Source organism: Argopecten irradians, chromosome 10 (genome assembly GCF_041381155.1).
Source record: "Argopecten irradians isolate NY chromosome 10, Ai_NY, whole genome shotgun sequence".
Taxonomy (NCBI): Eukaryota; Metazoa; Mollusca; class Bivalvia; order Pectinida; family Pectinidae; genus Argopecten; species Argopecten irradians.
In genome coordinates, this window is record NC_091143.1 from 3,287,624 (window position 1) to 3,313,024 (window position 25,401).

The 25,401-nt window shown below is 40.3% G+C and overlaps 1 protein-coding gene across 2 annotated transcripts in view; it reads left to right on the forward strand.

The window, feature by feature from the left end:
• Positions 1–1,441: 1,441 nt before the first annotated feature.
• LOC138332915 (uncharacterized) overlaps positions 1,442–25,401 on the forward strand; it is a 67,101-nt gene continuing 43,141 nt past the window's right edge. Inside the window, exons 1-5 of one of the 2 annotated variants that reach the window (XM_069280942.1) lie at positions 1,442–1,463; positions 17,151–17,352; positions 17,697–17,824; positions 18,910–19,040; positions 21,312–21,370. In XM_069280942.1, coding sequence (XP_069137043.1) covers positions 17,171–17,352; positions 17,697–17,824; positions 18,910–19,040; positions 21,312–21,370 — 500 coding nt within the window. In that variant the 5' untranslated portion in view covers positions 1,442–1,463; positions 17,151–17,170. Of the gene's footprint in view, positions 1,464–1,719; positions 1,847–17,150; positions 17,353–17,696; positions 17,825–18,909; positions 19,041–21,311; positions 21,371–25,401 lie in introns of those variants that run through there. The other variant, XM_069280941.1, reaches the window with a different exon arrangement.

Here is a 25,401-nt window from a genome sequence, read left to right on the forward strand (position 1 = left end):
TTCTAACATATCAAAGTTATTCTGCTGCATTTAACTATTTAAGAGTTTATCTAAAAGCCCCTCATGGGGACATACAGAGGTACATGTACATCTGCCTATCGTAAAAATGGCGAAGTTACCTATCTCTATGTATATATGTTTCTGGTGTAATTATGAAAGAAAATCCACACACATCCACACAGAATGTTTAGGATTTTTTGTCGAGGAGTTCAGCAACGAATACGTTTTTTTAATAAGATAACATTTTCCTGTAGTCTTTATCTTTGAGAATTGCAAAGTTTGTGACTGTAAAATGACATTTTACGTAACAATTAAAGAAATCCTTGATTAAAGCATCAAGGATATGGTGCTTAACGTACGTACAATATAATGTACACACCGATGATTGATCATTACAAACATTGTGTTGTGTGTTGCTAACCGAATTAATTGAGATACATTTATTACAATATCGTAATATGTTTCAACGTGTGGTAGAAAGAATTTATTTTTGATAATATAAAAGATAAAAATATTGAGACATGAGGCAAAACACACGATTTTTTTTCAGACCGTGCGGTCGCTTTCAAATTTTAATCGATATACAAGTAGATACTCCGATATAGATACATTTGTATATAATTAGCCATACCTTTGGTTTGATGGTTATTTATCCTGCAACTGTCCCACATACTGACCGATAACTACTGCCAGATAAACTTGTGCTTTATCCGTCAATACGATATGCTTTATCCGTCAATACGATCACGTGAATTAGTTCCATATCTGACGGAACTTTTTCTAACTTGACCCAGAACTTGAACCTTCCGGTGAATGAAACGTCAGACAGTCCCGCTAAAACGTGACGTCACATTCACCGAAATGACGTCATTTTTACGATATCGAAAATCTCGTATGGCGGTGTCGTCTTTTTCTTGGCTCATGACAAAGGTATGTATTGTTAAGTAATTCTTTAATGGGTATTTATTGTTATTTGAGTATTTTCATTTCCTTTCAGTGATATATCACACTGAATAGAATTACGGTTACTGATTGTGAATGCGCTTCTTTATTTCCCACGGCAGTAAAAAGGAGTACACTCTCATTCGCTTAAGTGAATGAATCTTTACCTCCGCATCAAAGAAGCGTCTCGCTTCGAGCGAAACAAAGTAAGGAACTGTCAATTTGCTTTCGTTTTGAATGCCATAATGGTTGCAGGATAAACAGAATACACGGTTAGTATCTTACAATACAAGTTTTATTTTGGTGCTCGACACGGAAAGCCGAGATGACTCGGCAAAGCCTCGTCATCTCGGCTTTCCTAAGTCTCGCACCAAAATAAACCTTGTATTGTAAGATACTAACCATGTATTCTCTATGTAATACCTGGACCAGGATGTTGTTTACCCGTACACAACGCCATTCATCGACCTCACCTGTAATTACCTGTCCGCGGGCAATTTGCTATTCGGTGGATATATCGGGTATTTGCTATTGTCTTACTGTCAATCAGCTTCTAGGACATCCGTTATAGTACACACAAAAAAAAAACACCACAAAAAAATAGTTTGATGTACAGTAGGTTTATAAAGGATATAAAAATAGGAATCTACATGTATATTGTAACTCTCTGATATCGTGTGATTATGCATACACATTAAATATGTTGATATGAAAATTAACAAATTTTCAACTATAATCAACCAAAAAAAATAATCCCGGTTATTTATAAATCTCTGACTTGTGCAAGTCTATTTTATAAATTCCGGATTCACCGAACCTATCGTTTCCCGCGTTTCCGCACATTAGAATACCACCACATGGCAGAAAGCAGGAAAATAAACACAGCGGAGAGAATTTCCATCAGGTACAAACATCATTTTGTTGTCATGCATACGGATCATTTAATGATGCATTTGGTGAAACGTTTTATTAAGTTTGACTATGCATAAATCTATGTCAAATGCAATAACGTTTGTAAGTAATCGAACAATTATTTTCTTCGAGGCCAAACACCCACTGTCCCGGGTAAGTGCACGGGAAGCACTACATATGTATTTGGGAAATGGGTAACCCAGACATTACCACCTCGGGATATATTTTGATATCGAGGTGTGACAACTAAACAGAGTTGGGGACACTCCCGTGTATGCAGGATAGTCCTGCATTTGAGGGATCATTTTGTTACGCAAATGCAGGATTCTGTGAAATGAAAACTGAAAGTTGTTTTAAAGTGTACACGGAATGGTTTGGTATATAAGGCTTGATAAATGCGTCTTTGGATAAAATTTAGAATGGAGAAAGTACGAGTTTCATAGCGATTACGGTATTAGAGATAATGCGACTTTTCTCTAGAACACACCTGAAGCCCCAAGCCATTGACCCCGATTCCGGACCCCTGACCTGTGACGTCGCGAGGACAACGGGACCTATTCTACTCGCATAAGATAGAGAGGCGATTTTTGGTGTCTGCCATCTAATATAAACTATCTGTTTGTAAATATCGATTTTGAAGACACAAATACCTGTGTTCATGTCCGATACCTATTTAATATTATCCTTAATCACAGATATGAGTTTGAAAAACGCTTGAAAACAGGGATTTATACCATGCATACATGTATATTGATTTACCTGTTTTAGATAAATGAATATCTCTACGCAATTACTGCATAATTATACACTATAAAATGTTCATAATAATCCACGTACGTTGTATAGCTGCGGTGGTTGGAACCACATACGGTATATGTGTATATTATATCAAGGATTCTTGATTATGTTATCCAAAGCCCGACTCGGGCCTTTGAATGTCTACTGGTCAAACCCGCTTAACAAATTTCTGACTTTTTTTTATAAAACCTGCCCATACGATTAAGTTATGATTCCAAACAGAATTTTTTGCATATATGTAAATGCATCTACTAATTGCATTATATCTGAAATCGATCTATTTGGTGTTTTTTTTGACGAAATACATTCAGCTTACATATAATACAGTACACTCGACGACTTGTTGATATTTCGCTCAAGTTCATTCATTAGTGTCTTTAATTGAAAAATAAATCATGCACGGGTCAGACGAAAACAATGAGACTGAAGATGTCTATGTGACAAGTCTAATCCAATTACTTCGCAGATATCAAGTACAGAACAAAAACAGAACTGTCATTCCGAATAACCAATGTCGTGCTGCGTTAATCTCTGTACCTGTATACTGCAGTAACTAAACCGAGTGGTCAACCAAGACTAATGAATCGAAGGGGACTAACCAGATTACGTAAGAAAGGTGTTTAGTGACCTGTCACGCTTTGTTGATTAGCTCGCGTCAGGTGTCAAAAGTAAGATCACAGGTAAGTCAGCGATGGACCATCATGTAATTGTTGTATAATGTAATATTTGTTTACACTTAAAAATCCTTGGTTTACAGTAAAATATACCGTTCCAACATAGCATATAACAAGTGTATAAATTACTAGATGTACAGTAGATATTTCAGAAAGACTCATTATACATTTGTCTTGTTTATATGTTCTGGTTTCACGTAAATGTATTTTTATAACAAAAACTACAAAATTATTTACAAATGGCATGTCGAGAAAGAACCATGCAAATATAATGCTCAATGTCAGAATTTTGATATTTCAGATAGTTGCTAGATTTCGGATATCCATTTTTTACTCCCCTACTAATTTATGTCTATGATATCTACGTGTATTGAACTATGAAATACATTTAAAACATTTTCTTTTCTTTATGTTGGTTCTTGAAATCAGAAACATATATACATATATATTTCTGTTCAAATCCATAGGCCTAGAGAGAATTTTTATTTATACAGAAACATATTCAAATGAATAAATATATAACCATCATTTTTCTAATTCCTGTTACCTGTTACCTGTCGTCGAGGTCCATTTTCATAGGCGGTCGTCGCCTCTCTGACCCATCACAGTTTCTAATTCGTCTCTTTTTAGATCACATTATGAAAATGGAATATTCCCGAGGTTTGATAATTTAGAAAATTGTTAAAACAGAGATAAGATCTCTAGTTAAATGTTCCAGAAACATAAATAACGTATACATGTTTCCGCTAATTTACATATGTATTTAGCCTAATTTTAGTTGTAATATTTCCTTTTATATATATGATTAAATCGTCAACATAACTGTATACTGTATATATATTTGTAAAATTCTCGTAACCCCATTTCAGGAATACATGTCCCCCTTTGTTCTATAACCCCACTACCAAACACCTCACTGCCGTTGTCCTCGTGACGTCACATCCGGTTATTCCCCAAATCAGCGTGAGCGGCCGATTTCTGATTAGCAGTCGATATACAGGTAAAAATCGAGCACTTTAGAGGGCTGTATCTCGGTAACGAAGCGGCCGATTTTGATGCGGTTTTCAACATTCTTGTCAGGAGATCAAACAGAATAACATATCTAAATATTATTTTCCGTTCCGTGTACACTTTAAATATTGTCAGCAAAAAAAGGCGTCATAATTTTACATGGCATCATCACTAAATTTGTAACTTTCCATATTATTACTCAAATGGAAACAAAATTCATTATCTAAATGTTTGAAAAATTGAGGAAATTGAACTTTCTACACTGCCTGATAAGTAGTCCTCCAAATAGCACATCAAAAGATATTTTCATTCGTAGACTTTTAAAATTCCTGAATTATAACGGAACATCAAAGATACAAGGCGGATTCATGCCTGATATAGTCAACATTCTTAGCAAGTATAATTTAATAACATATATATCTCAATAAGTAATTGATGGGAACTTTCCAAATCGACGTGAGTGGAAATATATAGTAAGAGCTGCAATACACATCCATGAAAACGCAAAACTTGAGGAACGAATGAACAATGACTCTGATTTTAATCGCTTTAAAAATGTACACATGACATATAGTGAACCATATAAGCTATTGAAATTAGAGAACTCCAATAAGAAAGAAGTATTATACGTCTGTAAAATGTTAACTTACCCTCCTATAGAACACAGTACTAGCAAAATATGTGTGAAGTGCGGAAAACCTTCCTATGACGTCATTCGGCATTTCGTCACTGAATGTACTACCACATTCATTCTCAGGGACATGTTTATGGACAAAATAATAAATTAATATGATGTACAGCCATATCTGACGTTATCACAGATGAATGACGAGAAACATTTATTGTCTCTTTTTAAAGCAACACTTGGCGAATATGACTTTGACAATGATGCTGTGGGCTGCGAATTCGCAAATGACTGTATATATTTCTTGTATAAAGCAGCACAAATTTATTTTAACGCCATAAACATGGATTGGAATGATACCATAAGATGTTAGGGTGGATACACCCCTATCAAAGAACATTGATATGTTGTTTAAGATATGAGACTTTCAAAATTTTATCTATATTGTATATATCAATTATTAATTTGTTTTCTTTTTAGCCCACCATCATCAGATGGTGGGCTATTCAAATCGCCTTTCGTCCGTGGTCCGTGGTCCGTCGTCCGTCCGTCCGTCCTTCCGTCCGTCCTTCCGTCCGTCCGTCCATCCGTCCTTCCGTCCGTCCGTCCGTCCGTCCGTTAACAATTCTTGTTACCGCTATTTCTCAGAAAGTACTGAAGGGATCTTTCTCAAATTTCATATGTAGGTTCCCCTAGGACCCTAGTTGTGCATATTGCATTTTGTGACCGATCGGTCAACAAGATGGCCGACAGGCGGCCATCTTGGATTTTGATAGTTAAAGTTTGTTACCTCTATTTCTCAAAAAGTGCTGAAGGGATCTTTCTCAAATTTCATATGTAGGTTCCCCTAGGACCCTAGTTGTGCATATTGCATTTTGGGACCAATCGGTCAACAAGATGGCCGACAGGCGGCCATCTTGGATTTTGATAGTTAAAGTTTGTTACCGCTATTTCTCAAAAAGTGCTGAAGGGATCTTTCTCAAATTTCATATACAGGTTCCCCTAGGACCCTAGTTGTGCATATTGCATTTTGGGACCGATCAGTCAACAAGATGGCCGACAGGCGGCCATCTTGGATTTTGATAGTTAAAAGTTTGTTACCGCTATTTCTCAAAAAGTACTGAAGGGATCTTTCTCAAATTTCATATGTAGGTTCACCTAGGACCCTAGTTGTGCATATTGCATTTTGGGACCGATCAGTCAACAAGATGGCCGACAGGCGGCCATCTTGGATTTTGATAGTTAAAGTTTGTTACAGCTATTTCTCAAAAAGAACTGAAGGGATCTTTCTCAAATTTCATATGTAGGTTCACCTAGGACTCTAGTTGTGCATATTGCATTTTGGGACCGATCGGTGAACAAGATGGCCGACAGGCGGCCATCTTGGATTTTGATAGTTTAAGTTTGTTACTGCTATTTCTCAAAAAGTACTGAAGAGATCTTTCTCAAATTTCATATATAGGTTCCCTAGGGCCCTAGTTGTGTATGTTGCATTTTGGGACCGATCGGTGAACAAAATGGCCGACAGGCGGCCATCTTGGATTTTGATAGTTTAAGTTTGTTACCGCTATTTCTCAAAAAGTACTGAAGGGATCTTTCTCAAATTTCATATGTAGGTTCCCCTAGAACCCTAGTTGTGCATATTGCATTTAAGGACTGCTCCATAATGCTTTTTGGGACTGATCGGTAAAAAAGATGGCCAACCGGCCGCCATCTTAGATTTCATTGTTGAAGTTTGTTACCACTTTTTCTTAGAAAGTACTATAGCGATCTGTCTCAAATTTTATATGTAGTGTGTTTGAAAAAGTTTGAAAAGCAGGGAAAAGATCCTCTTTCCATTGTCAGACATAAATCATTCTTTGGTGGGCGCCAAGATCCCTCTGGGATCTCTTGTTCTGTATTATACACTCTCATTTTTGAGGAATAAAGATTGATGATGATGATGATGATGCTTACTATGGGGCTAAAAATAGAACACAGGTAAAAGTCAATCAACCATGCCATTTGCACTAAATTTCCCTGATGGCTATATACTGTAGTCTATGGAAAGCACCTAAATTGTCACTTTATTACAAAGAGAGATAATAGAATTCAATAGTTCATACACAAAAACATAAAGTCTTCAATCAGTTATATGGCTATCTGAAAATTATGACGCCTTTTTCTATACAAATTTTTAAAACAACTTTATTCATTTTCATTTCACAGAATCCTGCATTTGCATTACAAAATTATCCCTCAAATACAGGACTATTTCTCCAATGTTCAGGAAATGGGAAAAAACTTCATAACTTGAGATTTGATATCATAGAATAAAATTCTAGAGACAAACAAAATAAAAAAAAAAGTTAGACTTATAGTCAAGAATTCATTTATCTCAGCAACCATCAGAGATTGGAATCAGCTCTCAGTGAAAACTGTAATGCCTAGTCTGAAAACATATACAGTGGAACCTCCCGAAACCGATCATGGTCGGTGCATATAATTTCGGCCGGTTTAGAGAGGGTTCGGTTTGGAGAAGTGAACCGAATATCGATCATCACGATCCGGATTTAATCGATCGGAAGTCGTTTTTTACATTAGTGCACCGCATGTATGCCTAGTGTTCGTTAAAACCGACCGATATTGACTGTTAATGTGAATGTTATCACAAAAGAGAGAATCATACGTTTAAAAGGAATGGATTACAGCAAACTTGACTTTGTTACCGCTTATAAACGTAGTTTAGTTAGTTAGTTGCGTGAATGTTCTTGTGGATGTTCTCGTCTGCAACCTACATGCGACCGATCGCTTCCGGTTAGGTCAAGAATTAAATTATATGGTCTAATTACACGATGATCAGTCGATGCCGGTCATTATATGACATAGTCATTTTCTAAAACTACACATGGCTTCGGCTTCTTCATACAGATAATTTACGTTATCCGACAACTACATATGTAAATTAAAAAAAAATAACCGTGTGATTTGAATACGAAACTTTCTCTTTATTACTAGCTCTGCTTGTTTTCCTACAGTAAACAAACCGTGTGCACATGGTAGACCTTCGTTAGATATCTAAACAATAGGCATGATTAAATAATTACACCACCATCTCGGGTATAATTACTGTGTACCTATAGCCTTCCCATCGGTATACATGCCCAAGGACATGGCATGCAACAACTATGGTACAGGTATGTGTGTATTTCACGGTCGGTTGATCAGACCTCAATGCAATCTATCGGTGTCGCTCAGGTAAGGCCGGTTTTCAGAAGTGTATTTTAGTTACATTTGACTATTCCGATCTCAAAATCGGTCCGGTATTCGGAATTGGGAGGGATCGGTTTTGGGAAGTTTTATATACTATTAATAAAGAGGAATTCATTCCATACATGACATCCATGTTTGGTTTCTAGAGGTGATCGGTTTTGAGAAGGTTCGGTTTTGGGAGGTTCCACTGTAATGCATCTCGAATTTATGGCATTATGATCATGATATTTTAATTGTCTCTTCCAGAGGATATGTGTTGTTTTATTATGAAATAGCACATATTATAGGATAATATTCTGTGTAAGATATTTAAGATAATTTGTATGTTTATAAGATATCTTTTTATAAAATTTTCAATAATTTTGAATGTAGGCCTAATTTTCATTAGCAATTAATATGTTCTTTAAATTTCAACTTTGAAACAGTGAAGAAAAATGTTTTAATGGAAATATACCGAACTGCTTGATCAAAATTGAGTGAATTACGCAAGTTTATGACTTTTCAATGTTTACTTTTTAGCCCACCATCATCAGATGGTGGGCTATTCAAATCGCCTTTTGTCCGTGGTCCGTCGTCCGTCGTCCGTCCGTCCTTCCGTCCGTCCGTCCGTCCGTCCGTCCGTCCGTCCGTCCGTCCGTTAACAATTCTTGTTACCGCTATTCCTCAGAAAGTGCTGAAAGGATCTTTCTCAAATTTCATATGTAGGTTCCCCTAGGACCCTAGTTGTGCATATTGCATTTTGGGACCGATCGGTCAACAAGATGGCCGACAGTCGGCCATCTTGGATTTTGATAGTTGAAGTTTGTTACCGCTATTTCTCAAAAAGTGCAGAAGGGATTTCTCTCAAATTCCATATACAGGTTCCCCTAGGACCCTAGTTGTGCATATTGCATTTTGGGACCAATCGGTGAACAAGATGGTCGACAGGCGGCCATCTTGGATTTTGATAGTTAAAGTTTGATACCGGTGTAGCAGCCATTTCTTTCCCCCTCTGATAGTTTCCCCGGGGAAAGAATTGGCTAGCTGATTTCTTCCCCGGGGAAAAAACTGGCTAGCTGATTTTTTCCCCCGGGGAAAGAATAGGCTAGCTGATTCTTTCCCCCCCCCCCTAATTACTTTTATCCCCCGGGGAAAGAATTAGCTAGCTGATTCTTTCCCCCCTCTTGATTAGTTTTAGGGGGAAAACCATTGACTAGCTGATTCTTTCCCCTCTCTCGAACTTGTTCCAGGGAGTGGGGGAGACTATTTGCTAGCTGATTATTCCCCCCTCTTGATTAATTCTAGGGGGAATAATTGGCTAGCTGATTCATTCCCCCGCTCGATTATATCTAGAGGGAAACTATTGGCTAGCTGATTCTTGCCCCCCTCACAAATTATATCTAGGGGAGAAACTATTGGCTAGCTGATTCTTTCCCCCCTCTCGATTATATCTAGGGGAGAAACTGTTGGCTAGCTGATTCATTCCCCCCTCTCGATTTATTTCCAGGGGGTGGGGAAAACTATTGGCTAGCTGATTATTCCCCCTCTTGATTATATCTACGGGGAAACTATTGGCTAGCTGATTCTTTCCCCCCTCTCGAATTATTTCCAGGGGGTGGGGGAAACTATTGGCTAGCTGATTATCCCCCCCCCTCTTGATTGATTCTAGAGGGAAACTATTAGCTAGCTGATTCTTTCTCTCCGCTTGATTAATTCTAGGGGGAAATTATAAATATATATTGGCTAGCTGATTTTTTCTCCCCTCTTGATTATATCAAGGGGGAAACTTTTGGCTAGCTGATTCTTCACCCCTCACAAATTATTTCCAGGGGTGTGGGGGAGACTATTTGCCAGCATATTCTTTCCCTCCTCTTGATTATATCTAGAGGAAAACTATTGGCTAGCTGATTCTTTCCCCCCTCTCGAATTATTTTCAGGGGGTGGGGGAGACTATTGGCTAGCTGATTATCCCCCCTCTTGATTAGTTTTAGGGGGAAAACTATTGACGAGCTGATTTCCCCCCCCCCCTCTTGATTATATCTAGGGGGGAAACTATTGGCTAGCTGATTATTCCCCCCTCTTGATTATATCTAGGGGGGAAACTATTGGCTAGCTGATCATTCCCCCCTCTTGATTATATCTAGGGGGGGGGGAAACTATTGGCTAGCTGATTCTTTCCCCCCTCTTGATTAATTCAAGGGGGAAACTATTGGCTAGCTGATTCTTTCCCCCTCTTGATTATATCTAGGGGGGAAACTATTGGCTAGCTGATTCTTTCCCCCCTCTCGATTAATTCTAGAGGGAAACTATTGGCTATAGCTGATTTTTTCTCCCCTCTTGATTATATCAAGGGGGAAACTATTGGCTAGCTGATTCTTTCCCCCCTCTCGATTAATTCTAGGGGGAAACTATTGGCTAGCTGATTCTTTCCCCCCTCTTGATTATATCTAGGGGGGAAACTATTGGCTAGCTGATTCATTCCCCCTCTTGATTATATCTAGGGGGGAAACTATTGGCTAGCTGATTCTTTCCCCCCTCTCGATTAATTCTAGGGGGAAACTATTGGCTAGCTGATTCTTTCCCCCCTCTCGATTAATACTAGGGGGAAACTATTGGCTAGCTGATTCATTCCCCCCTCTCGATTAATTCAAGGGGGAAACTATTGACGAGCTGATATTCCCCCCCTCTAGTTTATATCTAGGGGGGAAACTATTGGCTAGCTGATTCTTTCCCCCCTATTGATTATATCTAGGGGGGAAACTATTAGCTAGCTGATTCTTTCTCCCCTCTTGATTAATTCTAGGGGGAAACTATTGGCTATAGCTGATCAGAAAGAATCAGCTAGCCAATAGTTTCCCCCTTATAAATATACAGTGAAGGGGGGAAAGAATCAGCTAGCCAATAGTTTCCCCCTTATAAATATACAGTGAAGGGGGGAAAGAATCAGTTAGTCAATAGTTCCCCCCCCCCCTTATAAATATACAGTGAAGGGGGAAAGAATCAGCTAGTCAATAGTTTCCCCCATATAGAAATAAATAGACAGGGAAGGGGGGAAAGAATCAGCTAGCCAATAGTTTCCCCCCTTATAAATATACAGTGAAGGAGGGAAAGAATCTGCTAGTCAATAGTTTCCCCCATATAGAAATAAATAGACAGGGAAGGGGGGAAAGAATCAGCTAGTCAATAGTTTCCCCCATATAGAAATAAATAGACAGGGAAGGGGGGAAAGAATCAGCTAGTCAATAGTTTCCCCCACATAGAAATAAATAGACAGGGAAGGGGGGAAAGAATCAGCTAGTCAATAGTTTCCCCCATATAGAAATAAATAGACAGGGAAGGGGGGAAAGAATCAGCTAGTCAATAGTTTCCCCCATATAGAAATAAATAGACAGGGAAGGGGGGAAAGAATCAGCTAGTCAATAGTTTCCCCCATATAGAAATAAATAGACAGGGAAGGGGGGAAAGAATCAGCTAGCCAATAGTTTCCCCCATATAGAAATAAATAGACAGGGAAGGGGGGAAAGAATCAGCTAGCCAATAGTTTCCCCCATATAGAAATAAATAGACAGGGAAGGGGGGAAAGAATCAGCTAGTCAATAGTTTTCCCCCATATAGAAATAAATAGACAGGGAAGGGGGGAAAGAATCAGCTAGTCAATAGTTTCCCCCATATAGAAATAAATAGACAGGGAAGGGGGGAAAGAATCAGCTAGCCAATAGTTTCCCCCATATAGAAATAAATAGACAGGGAAGGGGGGAAAGAATCAGCTAGTCAATAGTTTCCCCCATATAGAAATAAATAGACAGGGAAGGGGGGAAAGAATCAGCTAGCCAATAGTTTCCCCCCTTATAAATATACAGTGAAGGGGGGAAAGAATCAGCTAGTCAATAGTTTCCCCCATATAGAAATAAATAGACAGGGAAGGGGGGGAAAGAATCAGCTAGCCAATAGTTTCCCCCTTATAGAAATAAATATAGAGGGAAGAGGGGGAAACAATCATTTAGCCAATATTTCCCCCTAAAAATAAATCGAAGTGGGGGAAAGAATCAGCTACCCAATATTTCCCCCTAAAATTAATCAAGAAGGGGGGGGGGGGATAATCAGCTAGCTAATAGTCTCTCCCACCCCCTTGAAATAATTCCAGAGGGGGGAAAGAATCAGTTAGCCAATAGTTTCCCACCTAGAAATAAATCGAGAGGGGGGAAAGAATCAGCTTGCCAATAGTTTCCCACCTAGAAATAAATCGAGAGGGGGGAAAGAATCAGCTTGCCAATAGTTTTTCCCACCTAGAAATAAATCGAGAGGGGGGAAAGAATCAGCTAGCTAATAGTTTCCCCCTTATAGAAATAAATATAGAGGGAAGAGGGGAAACAATCATTTAGCCAATATTTACCCCTAAAAATAAATCGAAGTGGGGGAAAGAATCAGCTACCCAATATTTCCCCCTAAAATTAATCAAGAAGGGGGGGGGGGGATAATCAGCTAGCCAATAGTCTCTCCCACCCCCTTGAAATAATTCCAGAGGGGGGAAAGAATCAGTTAGCCAATAGTTTTCCCACCTAGAAATAAATCGAGAGGGGGGAAAGAATCAGCTTGCCAATAGTTTCCCAACTAGAAATAAATCGAGAGGGGGGAAAGAATCAGCTTGCCAATAGTTTCCCACCTAGAAATAAATCGAGAGGGGGGAAAGAATCAGCTAGCTAATTCTTTCCCCGGGGGAAAAAAATAACTAGGGGGGGAAAGAATCAGCTAGCCTGTTCTTTCCCCGGGGAAACTTTCAGCTAGCTGATTCTTTCCCCGGGGAAACTTTCAGCAGGGGGGAAAGAATTGGCTGCTACACCGCTATTTCTCAAAATGTGTAGAAGGGATCTTTCTCAAATTTTATATGTAGGTTCCCCTAGGGTCCTTGTTTTGCATATTGCATTTTGGGACTGATCCGTCAACAAGATGGCCGACAGGCGGCCATCTTGGATTTTGATAGTTGAAGTTTGTTACCGCTATTTCTCAAAAAGTGCTGAAGGGATCTTTCTCAAATTTCATATACAGGTTCCCCTAGGACCCTAGTTGTGCATATTGCATTTTGGGACCGATCGGTCAACAAGATGGCCAACAGGCGGCCATCTTGGATTTTGATAGTTAAAGTTTGTTACCGCTATTTCTCAAAAAGTGCTGAAGGGATCTTTCTCAAATTTCATATACAGGTTCCCCTAGGACCCTTGTTGTGCATATTGCATTTTGGGACCGATCGGTGAACAAGATGGCCGACAGGTGGCCATCTTGGATTTTGATACTTAAAGTTTGTTATCGCTATTTCTTAGAAAGTACAATAGCGATCTGTCTCAAATTTTATATATAGTGTGTTTGAAAAAGTTTGAAAAGCAGGGAAAAGATCCCTCTTTCCATTGTCAGACCCAGATCATTCTTTGGTGGGCGCCAAGATCCCTCTGGTTTATGGATTTATGGGCCTTCAGACTATCAGGCCTAACAGATTATTGGGCCTTTGCACAATTAAGCTTTTTAGCCCACCATCATCAGATGGTGGGCTATTCAAATCGCCTTTCGTCCGTGGTCCGTGGTCCGTCCGTCCTTCCGTCCGTCCGTCCGTTAACAATTCTTGTTACCGCTATTTCTCTAAAAGTACTGAAGGGATCTTTCTCAAATTTCATATGTAGGTTCCCCTAGGACCCTAGTTGTGCATATTGTATTTTGGGACTGATCGGTCAACAAGATGGCCGCCAGGCAGCCATCTTGGATTTTGATAGTTAAAGTTTGTTACCGCTATTTCTCAGAAAGCACTGAAGGGATCTTTCTCAAATTTCATATGTAGGTTCCCCTAGGACCCTAGTTGTGCATATTGCATTTTGGGACTGATCGGTCAACAAGATGGCCGACCAGCCGCCATCTTGGATTTTGATAGTTGAAGTTTGTTACCGCTATTTCTCAAAAAGTGCTGAAGGGATCTTTCTCAAATTTCATATACAGGTTCCCCTAGGACCCTTGTTGTGCATATTGCATTTTGGGACTGATCGGTCAACAAGATGGCCGACCAGCCGCCATCTTGGATTTTGATAGTTGAAGTTTGTTACCGCTATTTCTCAAAAAGTGCTGAAGGGATCTTTCTCAAATTTCATATACAGGTTCCCCTAGGACCCTTGTTGTGCATATTGCATTTTGGGACTGATCGGTCAACAAGATGGCCGCCAGGTAGCCATATTGGATTTTGATAGTTAAAGTTTGTTACCGCTATTTCTCAGAAAGTACTGAAGGGATCTTTCTCAAATTTCATATGTAGGTTCCCCTAGGACCCCAGTTGTGCATATTGCATTTTGGGACTGATCGGTCAACAAGATGGCCGACCGGTGGCCATCTTGGATTTTGATAGTTAAAGTTTGTTACCGCTATTTCTCAGAAAGCACTGAAGGGATCTTTCTCAAATTTCATATGTAGGTTCCCCTAGGACCCCAGTTGTGCATATTGCATTTTGGGACTGATCGGTCAACAAGATGGCCGACCGGTGGCCATCTTGGATTTTGATAGTTAAAGTTTGTTACCGCTATTTCTCAGAAAGTATTGAAGGGATTGTTCTCAAATATCATATGTAGGTTCCTCTAGGACCCTAGTTCTGCCTATTGCATTTTGCGACCACCATCTTGGATTTTGATAGTTTAAAGTTTGAAAAGCAGAAAAAAGAATTGTAAGTTTGAAAAGCAGAGAAAAGATCCCTCTTTCATTTGTCAGACATAGATCAATCTTTGGTGGGCGCCAAGATCCCTCTGGGATCTCTTGTTCAATATAATTAAGCTTAAGTGTGTCACAGAGGAAATACTCTCCTGTGTAACATTATAGTGTAAGGTGAAATCCACACTTAAGCTGGTAAATCTGTGTAAATTTTTAGCTCACCTGGCCCGAAGGGCCGGTGAGTTTATGTCATGGCGCGGCGTCCGTCGTCCGTCCGTCGTCCGTCCGTCTGTTCGTCAACATTTCCTTTAAATCGCTACTAGTCATAGAGTTCTGCATGGATTGTAACCAAATTTGGCCACAAACATCCTTGGGGGAAGGGGAACAGAACTTGTATAAATTTTGGCTCTGACACCCCGGGGGCAGGAGGGGCGGGGCCCAATAGGGGAAATATAGGTAAATCCTTTAAATCGCTACTAGTCATAGAGTTCTACATAGATTGTAACTAAATTTTGCCACAAACATCCTTGGGGGAAGGGGAAAAGAACTTGTATAAATATTTGCTCTGACCCCCCTCCCCCCCTGGGGGCAGGAGGGGCGGGGCCCAATAGGGGAAATATAGGTAAATCCTTTAAATCGCTACTTGTCATAGAGTTCTACATGGATTGTAACCAAATTTGGCCACAAACATCCTTGGGGGAAGGGGAACAGAACTTGTATAAATTTTGGCTCTGACCCCCCGGGGGCAGGAGGGGCGGGGCCCAATAGGGGAAATAGAGGTAAATCCTTTAAATCGCTACTAGTCATAGAGTTCTACATAGATTGTAACTAAATTTTGCCACAAACATCCTTGGGGGAAGGGGAAAAGAACTTGTATAAATATTTGCTCTGACCCCCCTCCCCCCTGGGGGCAGGAGGGGCGGGGCCCAATAGGGGAAATATAGGTAAATCCTTTAATCGCTACTAGTCATAGAGTTCTGAATGGAATGTAACCAAATTTGGCCACAAACATCCTTGGGGGAAGGGGAACAGAACTTGTATAAATTTTGGCTCTGACCCCCCGGGGAAGGAGGGGCGGGGCCCAATAGGGGAAATAGAGGTAAATCCTTTAAATCGCTACTTGTCATAGAGTTCTACATGGATTGTAACTAAATTTTGCCACAAACATCCTTGGGGGAAGGGGAACAGAACTTGTATAAATTTTGGCTCTGACCCCCCGGGGGCAGGAGGGGCGGGGCCCAATAGGGGAAATAGAGGTAAATCCTTTAAATCGCTACTTGTCATAGAGTTTTACATGGATTGTAACCAAATTTGGCCACAAACATCCTTGGGGGAAGGGGAACAGAACTTGTATAAAATTTTGGCTCTGGCCCCCCCGGGGGCTGGAGGGGTGGGGCCCAATAGGGGAAATAGAGGTAAATCCTTTAATTTGCTACTAGTCATAGAGTTCTGCATGGAATGTAACCAAATTTGGCCAGAAATATCCTTGAGAGAATAAGAACTGAGTTTGTATAAATTTTGGCTCTGGTCCCCGGGGCAGGAGGGGCGGGGCCCAATAGGGGAATTATAGGTAAATTCTATAAATTGCTACTTAATTGTCCTAGAGTTTTGTATGGATTGTAACTAGATTTGGCCACAAACATCCTTGGTGGTAGGAGAACAGAACTTGTATAAATTTTGGCTCTGACCCTCAGGGGGCAGGAGGGGCGGGGCCCAATAGGGGAAATAGAGGTAAATTCTATCAATCGCTACTTGTCCTAGAGTTCTGCATGGATTGTAACCAAATTTGGCCACAAACATCCTTGGGGGAAGAGGAACAGAACTTGTATAAATTTTGGCTCTGATCCCCTGGGGGTAGGAGAGGTGGGGCCCAATAGGGGAAATAGAGGTAAATCCTTTAAATCGCTACTCCTCATAGAGTTCTGCATGGATTGTAACCAAATTTGGCCAGAAACATCCTTTGTGGAAGGGGAACAGAACTTGTATAAATTTTGGCTCTGACCCCCAGGGGGCAGGAGGGGTGGGGCCCAATAGGGGATTTAGAGGTTAATATTAAAATTCCTTCAGAAAAGAAACAATGAACCTGTATTCAGAAAATTATTTGGCATTACAAACCAGGTGAGCCATACAGGCCCTCTGGGCCTCTTGTTTAGTGCTCACTCCCCAACACTGGAAGAACTTTAGTGAGCTATTTTAATTGTACAGATATAGATAATGTTTTATTTTCAGCAGGGAAATCAATGGTTCCTATACAGTTCATAGATTATTTCCCTTTTCAGATTTTAATCGAGCCACTGCCATGGAAGTACCATCTGATGTAAAGAAGAATGTCCGGTCTGTCCTACTGTCCAAGGTCGGAGGGGTGCTGGTTAGTGAGTTTAGCAGGGACTACAAAAGTCTACTACAGATTCCATTAAAGTACAAAAATTTGGGCTTCGAAACAATGACAGATTTCATCAAAGCCATGCCTGATGTTGTGAGGTAAAGTATCTTGGTTTAATCTCTTATCCACGCGAAGATTATATATATGACATTGAGAATCCAAAGGATTGCATAAAAATATCAGCATAGAACGCTTTAAATTCACGGGTCTATGTACTGTACGGTTATGTAAACCGAATCTATTCGCATAGATTTAATTTTGCAGTACACAGATTCCTATAATTGCAATAAAAGATCCCATTAAAGCCATGCCTGATCAAAAATTGATAATTGCAATTATAGGAATCGGTGTGTTGCCATTTTGGATTGGGTATAGAGTAAACAAAGCCTCGGCATGGTAATAACGGTAATAAAGTTTATATTTCATCCATATGATTTTCCAGATTGGAGTTTGATGATAATGCCATGGCCTACAAGATGTATGGGAAAGGTGATCCCAACATGTATATGGGTGTATCTGCCAAGAAGGCCGAGCGAGGAGGTGGAGGAGGATCAGCTGATCCAGCTAATGGTAATTACTACAAATCTGTCATAGCTAATGGTAAATACTACAAGTCTGTCATAGCTAATGGTAATTACTTCAAGTCTGTCATAGCTAACGGTAAATACTACAAGTCTGTCATAGCTAACGGTAATTACTACAAATCTGTCATAGCTAATGGTAATTACTACAAATCTGTCATAGCTAATGGTAATTACTACAAGTCTGTCATAGCTAACAGTAAATACTACAAGTCTGTCATAGCTAACGGTAAATACTACAAGTCTGTCATAGCTAACGGTAATTACTACAAGTCTGTCATAGCTAATGGTAATTACTACAAGTCTGTCATAGCTAACGGTAATTACTACAAGTCTGTCATAGCTAACGGTAAATACTACAAGCCTGTCATAGCTAACGGTAAATACTACAAGTCTGTCATAGCTAACAGTAATTACTACAAGTCTGTCATAGCTAACGGTAATTACTACAAGTCTGTCATAGCTAATGGTAATTACTACAAGTTTGTCATACAAGTGACAATTATTTATCATGATTATCAAACTCGAGTATGAATCTCATGTGGGGCAGTACTTATCGTTGGTCAGTGGTTTTTCTCTGGATACTCCGGCTTTCTTCCACCAACAAATCTGGCACATCCTTACATGACCCTGGCTGTTAATAGGAAGTTAAACTAATAAAAGTGGCCAATATTCGGTTGTTTGAAATATTTAAAAAACAACTACAAGCTGTTATCATTTATGCAATTAAAAGAAATGTGCTATGAAAAGTAGCCGAAAACCATATCTAACCAATTGGAATCAAGAGTGGTAGGAGATGTCTTTTTGGAGGCACATAACCAATAATCAACTGTTATGGTATGGAGTTCATCATATACTAATGAAATGAATTATAACAGGAAAAAGGTTACTTATTTGTTGATAATAATAAAGTGTAAATAGCTGAGTTTTTACATGTAATTCAGTGTTATCTGGTATGAAGAGTCTTTGTGTTTCAGTACTTTCAGTACTTTGATTACTTGTAATTCAGTGTTATCTGGTGTGAAGAGTTTTTGTGTTTCAGTACTTTCAGTACTTTGATTACTTGTAATTCAGTGTTATCTGGTATGAAGAGTCCTACCAGCAATGGACATGATGAATACTTGGGAAAGCTCAACCCTAACGCTAAAGGCCTCTACAGTCTGTGTTACCCGAGGCACAAAGAACCCAAATCTGTTACTAATGATGTAAGTTCAAAGTTCTGTTGCATTGGTAACGTTTTGTGTGAAAACATGAGTAAAAGATTTATCATTATTAGGTCACCTGAGACGAAGTCTCAAGTGACCTATTCTAATCGCCTTTTGTCCGTCGTCGTCTCGTCGTCCGTCGTCCGTCGTGCGTCGTGCGTCGTCCGTCGTATGTCCGTAAACAATTTACATTTTCGACTTCTTCTCCAAAACTGCTGAAGCAATTTCAATGAAATTTTGCACAAACCTTCTATGGCATAAGGCCAATCAAAATTGTGAATTATATGGTCCCCACCCCTCAGGGGGCTGTGGGAGGGGCCAAAAGGGGTAAAATTGAGTAAAATTTCAAAAATCTTCTTCTCTACTCACAGATGTGGTAGAATCAAATACTCTTCATAGATAGAAAGGTCTCAAGGCCCTCTACAAAAATTGTGAATTATATGACCCTGGGGTCTCAGGTTTCCCCCTGGGGAGGGGGTAAAGTTTACTATAGTTTATATAGGGAAAACACATTTTTGAGTATTATTTGGTCATTTGTAATAGGAAATGAGTCAAATATTGTCAGAATTATCAGTATGAGATGGCCATTTAATCCTATTAACAAATTTTCTATGACTGACCCCCAGGGGCCTTAGGGGCGGGGTCAAAAGGGGTTAAATAGGCTAAAACTTCAAAAATCTTCTTCTGAAATTCTGGAAATGGTAGAATCAAATACTTTTCATAAATAGAAAGGTCTTAAGGTCCTTTACAAAAGTTGTGAATTATATAACCCTAGGGTCTCATGTTTCCCCCCTTGGGAGATGGTCAAGTTTACTATAGTTTATACAGGGAAAACACATTTATGAGCATTTTTTGCTCAATTTTCATTGGAAACGAGTCAAACTTGGTTAGAATTATTAGCCTGAGATAGCATTTTAACATCATATCCATATTGGTCCAGGCCGACCCCCTAGGGGCAGAGGGGCGGGGCCAAAAAGGGTCAAATAGGCTAAAAATTTTAAAAATATTCTTCTAAAATTTTGGAAATGGTAGAATCAAATACATTTTATAGATGAAAAGGTCTTAAAGTTTGTTTTATAAAAATTGTAAATTAGATGACCCTGGGGTCTCATGTTTCCCCTATGGGAGGGGGTCAAGTTTACTATAGTTTATATAGGAAAAACACATTTAATGAACATTTTTTGCTCAATTTTCATAGGAAATGAGTCAAATTTGGTTAGAATTATTAGCATGAGATAGAATTTTAATATCATATCCACATTGGTCCTGGCCGACCCCCTGGGGGCAAAGGGGCGGGGCTAAAAAAGGGTCAAATAGCTAAAACTTCAAAAATCTTCTAAAATTCTGGAAATAGTAGAATCAAATAATTATAGATGGAAAGGTCTTAAGGTGTTTTATAAAAATTGTAAATTATATGACCTTAGGGTCTCACGTTACCCCCTGGGGAGGGGTCAAGTTAACTTTAGTTTATATAGGAAAAACATATTTGTTGCACATTATTTGGCCAATTTTCATAGGAAATTAGTCAAACTTGATTAGAATTATTAGCCTGAGATATAGCATTTTAACATCTATATCTGAAGACCCCCTGGGGGACCAGAGAGGCAGGACCAAACAGGGTCAAAATGATTAAAATTTCAAAAAATATCTCTAAGTTCACAGGTTTGATGGAAGCAAATACTCTTCATAGACTAAAAAGTCAAATTTATAAATCGCTGACCAACTTCAAGGCCCAGCATACAGTGTTTATATGTCTTTAATTTGTTTCATTATTTGTTTCATTATTTGTTTCAATATATATTCTAACTCAGGTGACCGTTAAGGCCCATGGGCCTCTTGTTTTGTGTTATAATACGGTTTTCAGGGTTCTTGTTAAAAGCCGGTTGCCGGCAAAAACAGCCGTCTATTTCCTTGTTTACAACCGGCTATTTTTGTCAGAAATAAGTATTAGCTACCAAAAGGGCCTGCTGCCCCCAACCACCTATTATTAATTTTCAACCATTTATTAAAAACTTAGTGAGAACCCTAGTTTTAAAATCATTAACTATCTCAGCAAAAGATTCATTTTGATATTCATATTTGCTTTTCGAGGCAAATGCCGAGTAAACCCAAATTGCCTTTGGACTCCTATATGAAAATGATCAATATCAGAATACTAATGGATTAATGTGATGGCACACAACTCGACTGATCCAAGTCTTTAGAATAAAATTAACATGACTTGTAAATGTAAGATAATTTTGGTTTAACTGATAATGCTTTGTTCATTAGGATGTGATGAAGAAGTTCTCAGAGTTTGGAGATATAGGCGAAGTTCACATGATCCCTGGGTAAGTCAGGAGATATAGGCGAAGTACACACGATCCCTGGGTAAGTCAGTTTAATCACAGCAGGGGTGTACAATAGGTGAAGTACACATGACTCTGGGTAAGTCAGTTTAATCACAGCAGAGATGTACAATAGGCGAAGTACACATGATCCCTGGGTAAGTCAGTTGAATCACAGCAGGGGTGTACAATAGGCGAAGTACACATGACTCTGGGTAAGTCAGTTTAATCACAGCAGGGATGTACAATAGGTGAAGTACACATGACTCTGGGTAAGTCAGGATATATAGGCGAAGTACACATTATCCCTGGGTAAGTCAGGAGATATAGGCGAAGTACACATGATCCCTGGGTAAGTCAGTTGAATCACAGCAGGGGTGTACAATAGGCGAAGTACACATGATCCCTGGGTAAGTCAGTTTAATCACAGCAGGGGTGTACAATAGGCGAAGTACACATGATCCCTGGGTAAGTCAGTTTAATCACAGCAGGGATGTACAATAGGCGAAGTACACATGATCCCTGGGTAAGTCAGTTTAATCACAGCAGGGGTGTACAGTAGGCGAAGTACACATGATCCCTGGGTAAGTCAGTTTAATCACAGCAGGGGTGTACAATAGGCGAAGTACACATGATCCCTGGGTAAGTCAGTTTAATCACAGCAGGGATGTACAATAGGCGAAGTACACATGATTCCTGGGTAAGTCAGTTTAATCACAGCAGGGATGTACAATAGGCGAAGTACACATGATCCCTGGGTAAGTCAGTTGAATCACAGCAGGGATGTACAATAGGCGAAGTACACATGATCCCTGGGTAAGTAAGTTGAATCAAAGCAGGGATGTACAATAGGCGAAGTACACATGATCCCTGGGTAAGTCAGTTTAATCACAGCAGGGGTGTACAATAGGCGAAGTACACATGATCCCTGGGTAAGTCAGTTTAATCACAGCAGGGGTGTACAATAGGCGAAGTACACATGATCCCTGGGTAAGTCAGTTTAATCACAGCAGGGGTGTACAGTAGGCGAAGTACACATGATCCCTGGGTAAGTCAGTTTAATCACAGCAGGGGTGTACAGTAGGCGAAGTACACATGATCCCTGGGTAAGTCAGTTTAATCACAGCAGGGGTGTACAGTAGGCGAAGTACACATGATCCCTGGGTAAGTCAGTTTAATCACAGCAGGGGTGTACAATAGGCGAAGTACACATGTTCCCTGGGTAAGTCAGTTTAATCACAGCAGGGGTGTACAATAGGCGAAGTACACATGATCCCTGGGTAAGTCAGTTTAATCACAGCAGGGGTGTACAATAGGCGAAGTACACATGATCCCTGGGTAAGTCAGTTTAATCACAGCAGGGGTGTACAGTAGGCGAAGTACACATGATCCCTGGGTAAGTCAGTTGAATCACAGCAGGGGTGTACAGTAGGCGAAGTACACATGATCCCTGGGTAAGTCAGTTGAATCACAGCAGGGATGTACAGTAGGTGAAGTACACATGATCCCTGGGTAAGTCAGTTTAATCACAGCAGGGGTGTACAATAGGCGAAGTACACATGATCCCTGAGTAAGTCAGTTTAATCACAGCAGGGATGTACAATAGGCGAAGTACACATGATCCCTGGGTAAGTCAGTTTAATCACAGCAGGGGTGTACAATAGGCGAAGTACACACGATCCCTGGGTAAGTCAGTTGAATCACAGCAGGGATGTACAATAGGCGAAGTACACATGATCCCTGGGTAAGTCAGTTGAATCACAGCAGGGATGTACAATAGGCGAAGTACACATGATCCCTGGGTAAGTCAGTTGAATCACAGCAGGGGTGTACAATAGGCGAAGTACACATGATCCCTGGGTAAGTCAGTTGAATCACAGCAGGGGTGTACAATAGGCGAAGTACACATGATCCCTGGGTAAGTCAGTTTAATCACAGCAGGGGTGTACAATAGGCGAAGTACACATGATCCCTGGGTAAGTCAGTTTAATCACAGCAGGGGTGTACAGTAGGCGAAGTACACATGATCCCTGGGTAAGTCAGTTTAATCACAGCAGGGGTGTACAATAGGCAAAGTACACATGATCCCTGGGTAAGTCAGTTTAATCACAGCAGGGGTGTACAATAGGCGAAGTACACATGATCCCTGGGTAAGTCAGTTTAATCACAGCAGGGGTGTACAATAGGCGAAGTACACATGACTCTGGGTAAGTCAGTTTAATCACAGCAGGGATGTACAATAGGCGAAGTACACATGATCCCTGGGTAAGTCAGTTTAATCACAGCAGGGATGTACAATAGGCGAAGTACACATGATCCCTGGGTAAGTCAGTTTAATCACAGCAGGGATGTACAATAGGCGAAGTACACATGACTCTGGGTAAGTCAGTTTAATCACAGCAGGGATGTACAATAGGCGAAGTACACATGATCCCTGGGTAAGTCAGTTTAATCACAGCAGGGGTGTACAATAGGCGAAGTACACATGATCCCTGGGTAAGTCAGTTTAATCACAGCAGGGGTGTACAATAGGCGAAGTACACATGATCCCTGGGTAAGTCAGTTGAATCACAGCAGGGGTGTACAGTAGGCGAAGTACACATGATCCCTGGGTAAGTCAGTTGAATCACAGCAGGGGTGTACAATAGGCGAAGTACACATGATCCCTGGGTAAGTCAGTTTAATCACAGCAGGGATGTACAATAGGCGAAGTACACATGATCCCTGGGTAAGTCAGTTTAATCACAGCAGGGATGTACAATAGGTGAAGTACACATGACTCTGGGTAAGTCAGTTTAATCACAGCAGGGATGTACAATAGGCCAAGTACACATGATCCCTGGGTAAGTCAGTTTAATCACAGCAGGGGTGTACAATAGGTGAAGTACACATGACTCTGGGTAAGTCAGTTTAATCACAGCAGGGATGTACAATAGGCGAAGTACACATGATCCCTGGGTAAGTCAGTTGAATCACAGCAGGGGTGTACAGTAGGCGAAGTACACATGATCCCTGGGTAAGTCAGGAGATATAGGCGAAGTACACATGATCCCTGGGTAAGTCAGTTGAATCACAGCAGGGATGTACAATAGGCGAAGTACACATGATCCCTGGGTAAGTCAGTTTAATCACAGCAGGGGTGTACAGTAGGCGAAGTACACATGATCCCTGGGTAAGTCAGTTTAATCACAGCAGGGATGTACAATAGGCGAAGTACACATGATCCCTGGGTAAGTCAGTTCAATCACAGCAGGGATGTACAATAGGCGAAGTACACATGATCCCTGGGTAAGTCAGTTCAATCACAGCAGGGGTGTACAATAGGCGAAGTACACATGATCCCTGGGTAAGTCAGTTTAATCACAGCAGGGGTGTACAATAGGCGAAGTACACATGTTCCCTGGGTAAGTCAGTTTAATCACAGCAGGGGTGTACAATAGGCGAAGTACACATGATCCCTGGGTAAGTCAGTTTAATCACAGCAGGGGTGTACAATAGGCGAAGTACACATGATCCCTGGGTAAGTCAGTTTAATCACAGCAGGGGTGTACAATAGGCGAAGTACACATGATCCCTGGGTAAGTCAGTTGAATCACAGCAGGGGTGTACAGTAGGCGAAGTACACATGATCCCTGGGTAAGTCAGTTGAATCACAGCAGGGATGTACAGTAGGTGAAGTACACATGATCCCTGGGTAAGTCAGTTTAATCACAGCAGGGGTGTACAATAGGCGAAGTACACATGATCCCTGAGTAAGTCAGTTTAATCACAGCAGGGATGTACAATAGGCGAAGTACACATGATCCCTGGGTAAGTCAGTTTAATCACAGCAGGGGTGTACAATAGGCGAAGTACACACGATCCCTGGGTAAGTCAGTTTAATCACAGCAGGGATGTACAATAGGCGAAGTACACATGATCCCTGGGTAAGTCAGTTTAATCACAGCAGGGATGTACAATAGGCGAAGTACACATGATCCCTGGGTAAGTCAGTTGAATCACAGCAGGGGTGTACAATAGGCGAAGTACACATG